Source organism: Ursus americanus, chromosome 11 (genome assembly GCF_024610735.1).
Source record: "Ursus americanus isolate L20-20 chromosome 11, mUrsAme1.1.p, whole genome shotgun sequence".
Lineage (NCBI taxonomy): Eukaryota > Metazoa > Chordata > Mammalia > Carnivora > Ursidae > Ursus > Ursus americanus.
In genome coordinates, this window is record NC_142137.1 from 60,101,371 (window position 1) to 60,116,666 (window position 15,296).

The 15,296-nt window shown below is 39.5% G+C and overlaps 1 protein-coding gene across 1 annotated transcript in view; it reads right to left on the reverse strand.

The window, feature by feature from the left end:
• Positions 1 to 1,191: 1,191 nt before the first annotated feature.
• Positions 1,192 to 15,296, reverse strand: part of KATNA1 (katanin catalytic subunit A1) — a 34,149-nt gene continuing 20,044 nt past the window's right edge. Inside the window, exons 5-11 of the mRNA XM_045805324.2 lie at positions 10,998 to 11,119; positions 7,689 to 7,794; positions 6,663 to 6,821; positions 3,682 to 3,808; positions 3,053 to 3,187; positions 2,637 to 2,763; positions 1,192 to 1,550 (exon numbers count right to left, since the gene is read on the reverse strand). Of these exons, the coding sequence (XP_045661280.1) occupies positions 1,352 to 1,550; positions 2,637 to 2,763; positions 3,053 to 3,187; positions 3,682 to 3,808; positions 6,663 to 6,821; positions 7,689 to 7,794; positions 10,998 to 11,119 (975 nt within the window). The 3' untranslated portion in view covers positions 1,192 to 1,351. The remainder of the gene's footprint in view (positions 1,551 to 2,636; positions 2,764 to 3,052; positions 3,188 to 3,681; positions 3,809 to 6,662; positions 6,822 to 7,688; positions 7,795 to 10,997; positions 11,120 to 15,296) is intronic.

Genomic DNA, 15,296 nt, shown 5'->3' on the forward strand with positions numbered 1-15,296 from the left:
AGCAGGCTCATAGCGGAGGAGCCCAATGCAGGGCTCGAGACCAGAACGCCGGGATCACGCCCTGAGCCGAAGGCAGATGCTTAACCGCTGTGCCACCCAGGCGCCCCTCATCATGCCTATTTTTAATAAGGAGTAAACAGCCCTGTGAAATGTACTTTCTCCGTGTTATAGAATAAACAATAGCATGCAATTCAGTTTGATCCTAAAGTCACTCAACTAGTAACACTTCATGTCCCTCCTCACTTTAAGATGCTAGAAATCCCCAGTTCTAACTCCAGATAATGACAGGGTCTATTGCGTCCATTAAGCTTATAGAGACTAGTGAGGAGAGCCATGCAGGAGGCCATGTGGCCCCTTGGAGAGTGTGGGCTTTGCAGTCAGCAGAGTCCTGTCCTGCCTTTCCTCCTTCCCGGTGAGACCTGGGACCATGGCATGATGCTCTTTTCTATGGTTGAGATGATACAGGAAGTTTTTTTTTTTTAAGTAATCCTAAATGGGTATCTTACCTGTAAGATTTTATACCATTAACTTTTATTTCATTTATTAACTTACAGTTGCACCATTGACTATTATTTTAATTGTGCTCTGTATCCAGGGGTAAACGGTGGGTTCGTGAGTCTCAATCAGAGCACAGTGAGAGCACAGGCTCGCAAGCATCTGCTTGCCTGCAGTGCCGCCTCGGACGCAGCCAGCAAAGTCATGCGAGAGAGAGAGAGAGAGAGAGAGAGAGAGTGTGTGTGTGTGTGTGTGTGTGTGCGCGCGCGCTTGCCTGCAGTGCCGCCTCGGACGGACGCAGCCAGCAAAGTCATGCGAGAGAGAGAGAGAGAGAGAGAGAGAGTGTGTGTGTGTATTTTTTTTTTAAGTGCATTATAAAATGAAGGGTCTTTAAAGCTCTTCCCAGGAAGAGGGAAGCTACCGTAACTCCAAGCAGGAAGGCGTACCGGGGGGCATGGTTCGTGCATCAATTGGCTACTTGTGTAAAAATGTTCGGGAATTTTCAGTTATCCACTGGCACCCGAGGTGCTAGAGCCAGTGTCACTCCCTAGAAGGAACGGCAGCCGGACAGTGGAAGAGAAGATGCCGTACTGAGAAGTGCACACAGAACACTTTTCCAAGCTAAGGAAGCGCACCCGTGCTGCAACATGTGGTCAATGAAAGAGAAATCGGGTAATACTAAAGGAAAACATTCGCTTGCAGCTTTAAAAAATTGCCTTTATTCAGAATCATACTTTTTTTTAAATCTTACCATTATCAAAGTTTAAAAAAATATAGCACTCAGTGCAATGAAATACTACATTTAATTATTATTCAAACACTTAAGGCAGGTTTCTCACAGTTTACATGTGAGAATTTAGCATGATCCAAACTCAAATATCCACTTCTCATATCTTTCAATGTCCGCAGCGGAAACGGACTTAGAGACCTTTTTTAAAGCCATTTCAAAATCCTCCATAGTTGTAGGCATGTGCATTTCTTCTCTTGAAAGATTTCTGATTTCTTCTGGGGTCAAACCTTCAATACGCCTTCTCATTGCCATCAAGGACGCATCCCTAGGTTTTAAATTAAAACACACGGAGTGTTATTTCGATTGAATAAAAACCCGTGAACAGAAAATCTTTTCAGTATGTTATTTGGGAATTATCCCACTACACATACTTAGGTAGAATTGCATAAAATCTTTTCTCAAAATACAAGGCCTAGTCAGAGTTGTTTTTTAGCAGTTAAATCTTCCACAATGAATTAAGGATATTAATCAATTTAAGTAACTGATACTGAGTAGGAAGCCCAAGAAAAAGTAAAAGGGTGTAATGAGTTGAATTTCATTGTAAGTGTCCAACAAAATAAACATCAGAGAGACAGGAGAGAACCAGCCGGTTGACAAACTATTTTCTACACGTGTAGGAAAAACTAAATGATCAAGTTAGCGTGTTTCAGCTTTCCCCTCTGTATTAGTTGTGTCTTTTTGTTTTGGGGGGTTTTTTGTTTTGTTTTTAAAGAAGAAACTTTAGGCTCAAGGACCTCTCCTTTCACCAAGTTTCATCTTTAATAACAGCCACCACTCACGCAAAGGGACGGCAACCTGCAGCTGCTCTCCACCCACACGCTCCCACAGACGCTCGCAACGAACCCGCGTGCTGTGCTTACTCTGCGACGCGCACCTGCCAATAAATACACGAGCTAATACTCCGGACCAAAGCCACTTGAATCAACTGGATTAGAGACTTTTTCTTTTGTACTCCTGTTCCTATCATATTTAAGATGCTTACACTGAAAATGAGATTGCACTCTTCCTGAGTATGCCCAACCCGTTTCACGTTTCTTAGGAAAATGTATACTGAAGAAGTACACCAACATTTTTTTTAATCCAAGACAATTACTGATTTTCTATATTATACCAATTGTTCTAACATTAGCTTCTTGAACTTGTAGCTTTCTACTGCACTGCAGACTGTTCCGTGACATGCAAAATACGCAAATTCTTACCAGCACCTTACCACAAGCTTAATACCAAAACTTGTGTCTGACTAGGTTCTGATGTGGGTCTTTATTCTTCACCCATCTTATTAATTCAGCATAAAAACTTCATAATAGAAGTTTATGCCCACAAAACCCCATGCTTGCAAAATAATTCATACCTGCACACATTGGTAATGTCCGCACCTGAATAACCTTCCATATTTTCTGCTATACTTGCAAGGTCAACATCATCAGCCAATTCCAGTTCACGCAGACTTATTCGTAACAGCTCCTCCCTGCCTTTTGCTAATGATGGAAACAAATTTAAAAATGTAAGCCTTCAACAAAAACAGACTGTTATTTTTTCTCTACTTTGTATGAGAAGTTGTTTTCCAATTCTTAAAGCTCATTTGCTTAAAAACTTAAGAGCCCTTCTAAATTTAAAATTTCCTGGTACCGGGGTGCCTGGGTGGCTCAGTCAGCTGAGTGTGTCCGTCTTCAGCTTGGGACATGGTCTCTACCAACTTTAAAATCTCTAGGCAAAACTACCTAAGAGTTAACATGAGCTTTCAGACAAGATTCAAATGCAGATAACCTGATGGTAATGGAATATAGATTCTTTTTTCAAGACGTCGTCTTAATGCCTCATCAATATCCCAGGGAAAATTAGTAGCTGCCAGAACCATAACCATTTTGGAAGGGTCATCATTTTCAGAAGCACCTCCAACACCTAAAAAAAGGGAGAGGAGAATGTAAAAAGACAGGAAGTCAGAGTGTTCAAAATAATGCTCAACCACTTGAAGATCACCACATATTTAGCACTAAATTGCAAGGAAGTGTAATTGTTAAGCCTCCCTACGACTTCTAAAGCTAAACGGTGAATATATGAATTTGTGGCCCGAGAAAAATAAGTTTTAATATGCAAAAGAATCGGACTCAAAATAGATTTAATCAAAAGACCAGCTCAGCTTAATTACATACCAATTACTAAAATTTTTCAAAAACATACATATCCCTAAGGCAAATTTATTTGCATTTATTTCAATTTCATTACTGAAAATAAGAAATCTGAGCATAGATGCCCATTATCTCTGGCATGTCCCCACAGTCCGAGTCCCCAGTACACCATCGATCTCTGGGACCTACTTGCCAGCCCCTCTAGTCGGCAGGCACCGTGTGGCTGAGCCTAGCAGGACAGCTTAGTCAACGCACAGACATGCATACCATCCATCTGCACCAGCAGCTCGGCTTTCACCCTCCGGCTTGCTTCGTGCTCCTCTGAAGTCCCTCTGCGACTACAAATGGAATCTATCTCATCGATAAATATGGTGGCTGGAGAGTAAAATCGAGCCTAAATAAAGAAACCATGTAACACCAGGTTTTTATTTCATTTAAAAAATAATCTATAGTAATTAGAAAAGAGCCCAGGAGCCTGCCACACCGCATCTCTCTCTTGTCCTAATATTGAGAAGAAGATAAACTGGAGCAGCTAAAAGACAGCTTCTAATGGAAACTTACATAGACTTAAATATTATACGGCAGTACTTTAACTGGCAATATTTATTCATGAGTGATATAAATACAGAATTATCTTGTACACTACAACAATAAGGTCAACGGTGGCGGGAAACATCTACAGATATTGGTAACTGTTCCACAGTTCTAGAAAAAAATCAGTTACACAGAACCATTACCTTAAATAAAATCAAACAGAGTCCTTCTAAGAAATCCTAATTGCCATTTTTCATTTGACCATACATTTATTACAGTAACTAAAGAAGTTCATAGTTAATCATTTTTATTTTTAAAGATTTATTTTAGAGTGAGAGAGTATGAGTGAGGGGAGGGACAGAGGGGGAGAGAGGGGCAAACTCCCCCGCCCCCCAAGCACGGAGCCCAACCTGGGGCTTGATCTCACAACCCTGAAATCATGACCTGAGCTGAAATCAAGGGTCGGATGCCTAACTGACTGAGTCACCCAGGTGCCCCCATAGTTAATTATTTTTAAATGAAATATCCAATGAGGGCTAATTTCTCGGGGGTTACCATAAAGACAATAAAAACAAGGCTTAAGACACTGATGGCCATTGTAGCCACCACACAAAATCAAAGGCAACCCACAGGTAGAGAGAGAGGCAAAGGTCAGACATTCCCGAAAACATCTGAATTGCTAGATCTGCTAGTCCTAAAAAGCTAAAACATAACTTCTGAAAATTTCTAGTTACATAACCCAATATAATATTCTTTTGGTTTAAACTCATTCGATTAGGTTTCTGACCCATGAAAATGAAAGTTCTTGGCAATACAACAAAAATTATAACATTAAGTTTTGGTATGCGTTTGTTACCATGTCATGAGAAAAATCCCGGACAAACTTATTTAAGTGGCATTATTTAAAATACAGGCCGTGGCGGGTGGGCGGGGGGGGAAGAAAATACAGGCCTTGAGACATGTCTGCTTTGAGACATTCTAGGGGATGGGGCTGGGCCTCGGGGAGAGGCAAGTCATCTACAGAGCAGTCAAAACAAGATGAGAGAGGCGGCACAACTTCACTCCCGGCCAGAGTCCACATGATGAACAGGGAAAAAAAATTAAGCCAGTTTTAAATATGAGCCCTAATCAAAAGCCACAAAGGCAGAAGCTCCAAACTGGCTTGTGATTGAGCCCCTCCTCGGTAGTAGGCAACTCAAAGTAGCAGTAACATTCCAGAGAAGCAGGCACTCATTTAAAGATGGTTAACACCAGGGAAGCCAGTAAAAAAAATAAGCCCTTTGATACGGCTCACCATAAAAAATAATGTAAATTAGCACTTTGTTAAGAGGCTTCCCCACAGAGAATAAAATGATCATTTTTCTTGAATATAAACTCTCCATTAGAAAATATATCAAATAATTCTTAAACAGAACAGCTAATATCTATTAGCCCCTGTGAGTCAGGCTCTAGAGGAAGCAATTCGCACGCGTTCGCTCATTTCACCGTCCCACCATTCCGGAGGGAGCTCCCGCATCACGGTCATCCTCTTCCGGATGGAGCAGCTGGGGATCAGGAAAGGCATTTGCCCACAGTTAGCCAGCTAGGAAAGTGACGACAGAGGTGGGACCTGAAGCCGGGTCACCTGACCCTAAAGACTCCATACTTAGCCGTTCATTCTATTTACCTTACATTTTTAAAAAGCCTGGATAGTCAGGAATCCTGGCAACAGAATTCTTTTTCCCCTGAAGCAAAGGGCAAACTAATTTTCCCAATTCATGTGAGAGGTTCTCCACTAGATTTCTACTGCGGTATAAACTACTGATAAACTATAAAGAACCTGTTAGAATTGGCATCCTGCCATACGAATTATCAAACTTGAAGGAGAAAATGAGAATTGAAACGGGGAGAAACCTTTACAGAAAATGGATAACCTGAAATTGTAAGGGTTTTCATTTGCTTGTCTTGTTTTATTCTGAGCCTAGGAAGTCAGATCTAGTGTTGTATTAACATGGTCGTCTAAGGTTTGGTCCACGACGGAGTCTTTAGAGTTAAGAATGTAAGTCACTGTCCATATCATAAGCATAACTCCGTCCTGATACATATAACTACACTATTTCTTAAATGAGGCAAGACTGAAATAATCAGTGAAGCTTAACAGAGTCTGAAGTCTAAAAAGCTGTTGAATTTAACCCAAACACGCTACTAGAACTTGTTGAATTATAATTCCTTCTACTGATACTCAGATAAATTGGGGCTGAGGAAGGGAAAAGAAACTCAAAGTAACAAGCAAAAAAGTAACAATCCAAAGTCTGGATCATTAAACTCAAGGTATTTATCATAGTTAATAGATTGCAGGTGATCTAAATTCCCTAACTACTTGATTTTCACGTTCTGCATTACTGATACAACACTGCATTTACCATATTATAAATAAGCCTACTGATTTAAAAAACATAATAATCTCAGACTCCTAGAGCAGATTAGGAATGCAGAGCCCATAATGTGAGCATGCCCCGTAAGCCAACAGAGAAGGCTCTTCCTCTAGAGGAAAGGAGACACAGAAAAACTCCCAACTACTCACGTGATTCAAGGGTTCTAGCTTCGAGGGCACGGGAATCACACTGTGGGCACAGTACCACCCTGCCTAGCTATTCTACACGCTGGAGATGGTTATGACTCACTTCCTCCCCTTTTAGAGAGAAAGAATCATTACATTGGTCTCAAACATTCACCATTTCGAACAGAAGACGAACAAGCTTCTCAGACTCCCCTCTGTATTTGGAAGTCAGAGTTGACGAAGACACATTGAAGAATGTTGTCTTGCATTCCGTAGCTACTGCTTTAGCAAGGAGGGTCTTTCCTGTGCCAGGTGGGCCAACCATCAACACTCCCTGTCGGGAAAACAACGTAAGTGAAAGATTTACCTGCCACTGTTCTAATTCACAAGAATTCCATTACTAAGAATTAATTTTCAACTAACGTATAATATTAAGATAAATAAAAAATAAACAAAAGGATGTTTTATCACCAAGTTACTTTTTTCACTACAAAAGGTAACTACCTTATTAAAAATCTGGAACTCAGAAACGAGAAAAATATAATCAATGTTATAACTGACATTATAATAATCATATCCTAACACAAGTACCTATACAATTTGGGTATATTTCCTGCTAGCCTTTTGGTTGAACAAATTAGTTTTTTTGTTATCCAGTTGTACTCAAAGAATGTGCAGAATTCTGTAGCTTGCTTCTCAATATTTCAAGAATTTTTAATAATAAGGACAGAGTTAGCCGATAGCACATTTTCTAAATCCAAGAAAGTTTTTTTCAGTCTCTTTTTCAGATCAGCTCACAACTTTTTTAAAAAGTACCCATTCGATGCAGATAGGTCAATTTCTTAAAGACGACTGCAAGAAGTAGAGGAGTCAAGATCTGTAACAGACACATCAAATGGAGTAGTTCTGCATCACGCAACTTGTTCTTACTTGCAAATATGAGCTTGTTCTAAATTAACTTTCCAAAGGTCACACTGTACCTATTTCTTATTCTGGGAACCCTGCAATAGCTTTTGGTCTGAACAAAATTTGGAGCACATAACATTTCTTTTAATTTAAAATTTTCCTTAAAATAAAATAAAATAAAAATTTTCCTTATTTATTCTTTCCCCTCGCTTCCCTGAATAAGATAAATACTGGTTTTCTACAGCAATGTACTCGCCATTCACTCTGACAACGCCATTAGCAGTCATAAACTTACTTTCCATGGTCTCCTAATGCCTTTAAAGAATTCTGGCATCCACATTGGTAACACCACAGCTTCCTTAAGCAACTTCTTAGCTTCCACTAAATCAGCAATATCATCCCTGAAAGAGGAGATATTTCATCAACACCCTCTTAGATTACATATTTAACCGTATGCACTCATTCTTGCGAACCACAGCAGCACACGGTTTTACGCTGCTGCCAGACTGCGAAGCCCCTCCCTGGGCACAGTGAACTCGCACGCTGTGATGAGGCCGCCACACGAGCCAGTACACAATCGGAATCCTCGGTTCTTGGCTATAATGATTTCCAACTTGGTGAATAAGAATACCAGTCTATAGGCCCACTCAAGTATTTATCATGCCATCTCATTTTATTTTATTTTTTTTCCTGTTTTTTTTTAAATGTTTTTTTATTATATTATGTTAGTCACCATACAGTACATCCCTGGTTTCTGATGCAAAGTTCGATGATTCATTAGTTAACACCCAGTGCACCATGCAATACGTGCCCTCCTTACTACCCATCACCAGTCTATCCCATTCCCCCCCCAACGAAGCCCTCAGTTTGTTTCTCAGAGTCCATAGTCTCTCATGTTTCATTCCCCCTTCTGATTACCCCCCCTTTCTTTATCCCTTTCTTCCCCTACCGATCTTCCTAGTTCTCATGTTCCATAGATGAGAGAAATCATATGATAGTTGTCTTTCTCTGCTTGACTTATTTCACTTAGCATTATCTCCTCCAGTGCCGTCCATGTTGCAGCAAATGTTGAGAACTCGTTCTTTCTGATAGCTGAGTAATATTCCATTGTATATATGGACCACAACTTCTTAATCCAGTCATCTGTTGAAGGGCATCTCGGCTCCTTCCACGATTTAGCTATTGTGGACAATGCTGCTATGAACATTGGGGTGCATATGGCCCTTCTCTTCAATACGTCTGTATCTTTGGGGTAAATACCCAGTATTGCAATGCCTGGGTCATAGGGTAGCTCAATTTTTAACTTTTTAAGGGACCTCCACACTGTTTTCCAGAGTGGCTGCACCAACCTGCATTCCCACCAACAATGTAGGAGGAATCCCCTTTCTCCACATCCTCTCCAGCAACTGCTGTTTCCTGCCTTGTTAATTTTTGCCATTCTAACTGGCGTAAGGTGGTATCTTAGTGTGGTTTTGATTTGAATTTCCCTGATGGCTAATGATTCTGAACACTTTTTCATGTGTCTGTTAGCCATTTGTATGTCCTCATTGGAAAAGTGTCTGTTCATATCTTCTGCCCATTTTATGATTTGTTTATTTGTTTCTCGTGTATTGAGTTTGAGAAGTTCTTTGTAGATCTTGGATACCAGTCTTTTATCTGTAGTGTCATTTGCAAATATATTCTCCCATTCCGTGGGCTGCCTCTTAATTTTTTTGATTGTTTCCTTGGCTGTGCAGAAGCTTTTTATCTTGATGAAGTCCCACATGTTCATTTTATCTTTTGTTTCTCTTGCCTTTGGAGATGTGTCATTAAAAAGGTTGCTTTGGCCGATGTCGTAGAGGTTGCTGCCTATGTTCTCCTCTAGGATTTTGATGGATTCCTGTCTCACATCGAGGTCTTTCATCCATTTAGAGTTTATCTTTGTGTATGGGGTGAGAGAGTGGTCAAGTTTCATTCTTTTGCATGTAGCTGTCCAATTTTCCCAGCACCATTTACTGAAGAGACTGTCTTTTTTCCACCGGATGTTTTTTCCTGCTTTATCAAAGATTAGTTGCCCAAAGAGCCGAGGGTCCATTTCTGGGTTCTCTATTCTGTTCCATTGGTCTATGTGTCTGTTTTTGTGCCAGTACCATGCTGTCTTTGTGATCACAGCTTTGTAGTACAGCTCGAAATCCGGCATTGTGATGCCCCCAGCTTTGTTTTTCCTTTTCAACAGTTCCTTGGCGATTCGGGGCCTTTTCTGGTTCCATACAAATTTAAGGACTATTTGTTCCAGTTCCTTGAAAAATGTCATCGGTATTTTGATCGGGATAGCACTGAAAGTGTAGATTGTTCTGGGTAGCATGGACATTTTAACTATGTTAATTCTTCCGATCCATGAGCGTGGAATATTTTGCCATCTCATTTTAAATTCTTGCCCTTGTGATGCTCATTCCATAAACTCCATGACTTAGAAACAATGAGCCCATTAAAAAAAAAAAAAAAAAAAGAATAAAAATGGCATAAAGCAGAGACAAGGCTACAATATTGCTGCTTTGCCCCAACCCTATTAAGAGGTGGATACCAGGGATAAAGAGTATCATAGAGACTACTATGAAGTCATCACCAACCACTAGAAAATTCTTACTGCTACTACTATTACTGGTACATGTGGCATTTTCATGAAAATATATGTTCACTGTATAAATACCAAGTACCAAAAAATATTTTAAAAATATCCCCAAAACCATACCTAAACATCATTAAGATTTTAATGAAAAATATATAACAGAATGTACCTAACTTTGTGGGAAAGGGGGCCTCTTATTAATTTTTTTTTGAAAGGAAGCTTTAGAACTTGGTGTGATCATTACAGTTCTTCGATTAGATGTAATAAAGTTGAGAACCACTGCTCAAAGTCCTAGAAAATAAAAGCAACATCCATGGGATAAACCTACAGTACAACAAGCAACAATGGGGCACCTGGCTGGCTCAGTCGGTAGAGCACTGAAACTCCTGATCTGGGTCAGGGTTGGGAGTTCAAGCCCCACCTGGGCACAGAGCTTACATCAGAACAAAAATCAAAAGCAAACAACACACACGCGTAAGAATCCCTGCCATTTCACCATTAGAGGAAGTCCCAAAAAGAAGATGAAATTTCTGTGATCTTTAGAAGATTTTTTTTATTTAATAGAAACTTTTTTATCATTTGTTACTTTATTAAATAAAAGAAAAATCTCAGACAAAAATTTGGTATAGCCTGAACCAAGTGCTGGGTTCACACCGCATGCACTCTCATTCCATCCCCAAGACTGACCTTCAGTGCATTTACTGAAAAGTAACGGTTCCCTTTACTTTCCCTAAAAGCATTATCAGCACCTAATTATCTTTTTTTTTTTTTAAGATTTTATTTATTTATTTGACAGAGAGAGAGAGACAGCCAGCGAGAGAGGGAACACAAGCAGGGGGAGTGGGAGAGGAAGAGGCAGGCTCCCAACGGAGGAGCCCGATGCGGGGCTCGATCCCAGAACGCCGGGATCACGCCCTGAGCCGAAGGCAGACGCTTAACGACTGAGCCACCCAGGAGCCCCATAGCACCGAATTATCTTGTTGTGATAGAACTTACCAACGAACGTTGGGATTCTGAGAAATTATATCTCTTTCCAAAGCTTCTACTAAGTCCTTGTCATATCCAGTACTATCAAACTTACTCGTCTCTGGTTCGGTAACTGCAGCCGGTGACTTGTTCTACATCGGGAGAAAAACACAAGAGCTTCTGTTTGACTCAAAAATTATACTCAGAGACAAAGACTGGACCCCTAGTGATATTTTTAAAAGAGCTAATAGTACAAGTAATGAGAGAATCCAAGACTATTAAGTCATCCTTCTACACCAACATCTACACCAACATGTAAGAGTTTCATAATCATTTTTATTTTTACATAAAAAGTATGACAAAAGTGTTCAAGAAAAACAAAAATATCATGCATACAAATTGGTGAGAATCAAAAAAATCAACACTGAGATGAACTGTGGTTACTGGTTAATATCAGATATGTATGGCATTTATCTCAAAACTTCAGAGGAGATAAACTTAAAGCCAGATGATTTATGTAGCTAAGATTACAGCTCACTTTTTTTTTTAAAGATTTAATTAATTAATTTGAGAGCGAGAGTGAGAGCACGCACGTGAGTTGGGGGAAGAGCAGAGGGAAAGGCAAAGAATCTCAAGCAAACTCCATGCTGAGCATGGAGCCCCTGAGGTCACAACCTGAGCCAAAACCAAGAGTCGGATACTTAACCAACTGAGCCACCCAGGTGCCCCATCTATGGCTCACTCTTAACCACCTTCTTGGCCCTCACCAGTGTTCCTGAAATTTCACTCTTCACTGTTCCCACCCCACTCTGAAAGACATATCTCAGTCCCCAGGTGCGATTCCCTCCCACCCACTGTGACAGCAGCCATCAGGGCCAGAGTTCCTAAGCCTGTACTGAAGTACTCCAGGGCACAAAGGCAAACTCACAGAGCACTGCAAGATAGTTTACATTTTTTAGGGAAACCCAGCATTATCTGTAGAACACTGGGTGAATTACCAGCTCCAGGTAGTTCCATTCCACATTAAAACTGCTATATTCTTTTCAATAATGCCATATTTTTATGAAGCTGGGTTTCTGGCAGTTTCTGTGATAAAAGAAATAGTGGGAAAAATCAAGGTGAAAGGAATCACAGTGAAATATCCACTCTGCCTCCAAAGTCTGAGAAACTGAGCCGATTTCTATACTTTATTCAAAGTGGTAAGATGACAATACCAGTCAACCGGTACAAGTTCTGTACACATAATATGTAGAGCAACCACTGAAAAAGCTAACACAAAGGGATATACTCAAAACCACTACAGAATATCAAAATGTAATTCTAAAAAATGCTCAAGTAACCCCCATGCAAAGGCCAGAAAAAGAACACAGAAAAATAAAACAACAAAAAAGATCAGAAAACCAAAAGACAAAACCCACCAGAGACAGAGCGGGGCCTTACATAATGATAAACAGGTGAATCCACCTGAGACAACAAAGCAATCCGAAATGTGAATGCATCAAACAACAAAGCCACAACATCTGAAGCAAAAGCCCATAGAAGTGAAGGAACCGGCAAACCTTCAGATACAGCTGGAGACTCCAGCAGCTCCTCTCCCAACAACTGACAGCACGACCAGAAAGAGAATCATCAAGGACACAGGAAAACTGAACAGCACCATCATCCAGCAGAATCTAACCGATATTAACAGAAAGTCCCACCCAACAAGGGCAAAATACACATTATTTTCAAGTGCTTATAGAGCATATTTCAAGTATTCACAGAACATATACCAAGACAGACAATATCCTGGGCCATAAAACAAACTTCAATAACTTTAAAGAAACTGACATCATATAGAATATATTCTCTAAGCACAAAGGATTCAAACTAGAAATGAATAACAGAGACGTAACACAATCTCTGGACTACCAGAAACTAAATAATACACTTTTAAATAACTGCAGAGTCAAAGAGGAAGTCTCAAAAAAAAAATTTTTTTTTTAAAGATTTTATTTATTTATTTGACAGAGAGACGGACAGCCAGCGAGAGAGGGAACACAGGCAGGGGGAGTGGGAGAGGAAGAAGCAGGCTCCCAGCGAATGAGCCTGATGTGGGGCTCGATCCCAGGACTCTGAGATCACGCCCTGAGCCGAAGGCAGACGCTTAATGATTGAGCCACCCAGGCGCCCCTCAAAAAAAATTTTTTTTAAATACATTGAATTGAATGAAAAGGAAGATACAATATAATTTCTGGGACATAGCTAAAGCAGTACTGAGAGGGAAACTTACAGCACTAAATGCATACATTAGGGAAAATTCTTAAATTAATTATCTAAACTCCCACCTAAGAATGTATAAAAGAAGAGCAAAATAAACTCAAAGCAAAGAGAAAAAAGGAAATAATAGTGGTAAGAGCAAAACCAATGAAAAACAAAAACATAGGGAAAAATCAATAAAACAAAGAACTAGTTCTTTGAAAAGGTTAATGAAACTGACAAACCTCTAGCAACACTGAAAATGAAAAAAACAGAAAACCTATTATCAATGTCAAGAATGATCTACAGACTTGCAGATGCCAAACAGTAACGGAATCTTACAAAAAACTGTACATACATAAATTTGTTAACTTAGACAGAAGTGATTACACCTTGAAAAACAAACTACCACAACTTATCTAATATGAAAGACTATTTAAACAGCCTTACAACTACTGAGGAAATTGAATTCATAATTTTAAAACCAAAAAAGAAACATCCAAGCCCAGATGTCTCACTGGACAATTTTATCAAACATTTATACAAGAATTGCCAATTTGACACAGTCTCTTCCAGAAAATAGAAGAAACACTTCTTCTCAATTCATCATTTTTGAAAAAGGTATAGAAGCAATTCAATAAAATACAGCCTTTTCAACAAATGATGCTGGAGCAATTGCACATGGACAACAGGAAAAAAGTGAACCTCAACAGAAGTCTCAGCTTACACAGACATCAACTCACAAAAGATCATGGGCTTAAATGTAGAACATAAAATTATAAAATTTTTAGGGAAAAAACAAAAAATTTTCAGGATCCAGGGCTAGGCAAAGAGTTAAAACCCTGACACCATATGGTACAATTTAAAAAATGGAATACTGGGCTTCATCAAAATTAAAATATTTTGCCTTGTAAAAGATCCAGTATAAAGGGGGCGCCTCGGTGGCACAGCGGTTAAGCATCTGCCTTCGGCTCAGGGCATGATCCCGGCGATCTGGGATCGATCTGGGATCGAGCCCCACATCAGGCTCTTCTGCTATGAGCCTGCTTCTTCCTCTCCCACTCCCCCTGCTTGTGTTCCCTCTCTCGCTGGCTGTCTCTATCTCTGTCAAATAAATAAAATCTTTAAAAAAAAAAAAAAAAGATCCAGTATAAAGGATAAAAAGGTAAGTCGCACACTGAAAGAAAATATTTTCAAAACACATATCTGACAAAGTGCTAGTACCTAGAATAAATAAAGAACTCTCAAACCCCAACGGTAAAAGAATGGACAACTCATTCTGACAATGGGCAACAGACTTGAAAGAGAGACACTGCACTGAAGAGCACGTGTCGGTGCTTGTTTTCCTTTCCTCTAGTCATCTGGACAGCTACTCTTAAGGACAGACCAACTCAATACAGAAAGATTGTTAGAATGTACTGATTACTGAAAAGAACAGATTATGATTCCACTTGTGCTAAAAGAAAAAAAAATCATGCATATGGAAAACGATATACCATGGGAGTACCCGTACTCAGGAGGGGTAGGAATGTGAATTTGAGGGATTTTTTACTTAAGTCTATTTTCTGATTTTCTAAAATGAGTACATTACAAATGATTTTAAATAGGATAAAAGTCTATTCACCTTTTATGGCTTAGTAGTTTTATTTCTTCATAAAGTTTTCTGACTACCACCAACCTCTTCTAAGAATTCTGTTCTTTTTAGTCATTACTTACTACCACTGTTAAGCATCTCATTATTCCATAATTACTTGAAATATATTAATCTGATCTCCCCAAGTATAGTTTCTCAACAACAGGTACATATTTTCAAGACACACTAGCTGACTCGGGGAGAAAACCTATTTCATACATTTGTTCTCCGGCTATCCTATACCCCTTGCTCAAAGTCCTGAGGATGTTAGCAATTAAGCAAAGTCTACATTCAGCAGAGACACAGATAAGACCTCCTCTTATTGCAGCTAATCTTATGTTTATTTAGTATGCTTTCTTTTCTTACTCTATCTTGAAACAATAGAGAACAAAGAGTGGTGGAAACACTATACGTTTTAAAACTGAAGGCTAAAATACTTTCACTGATAAACAAGAACT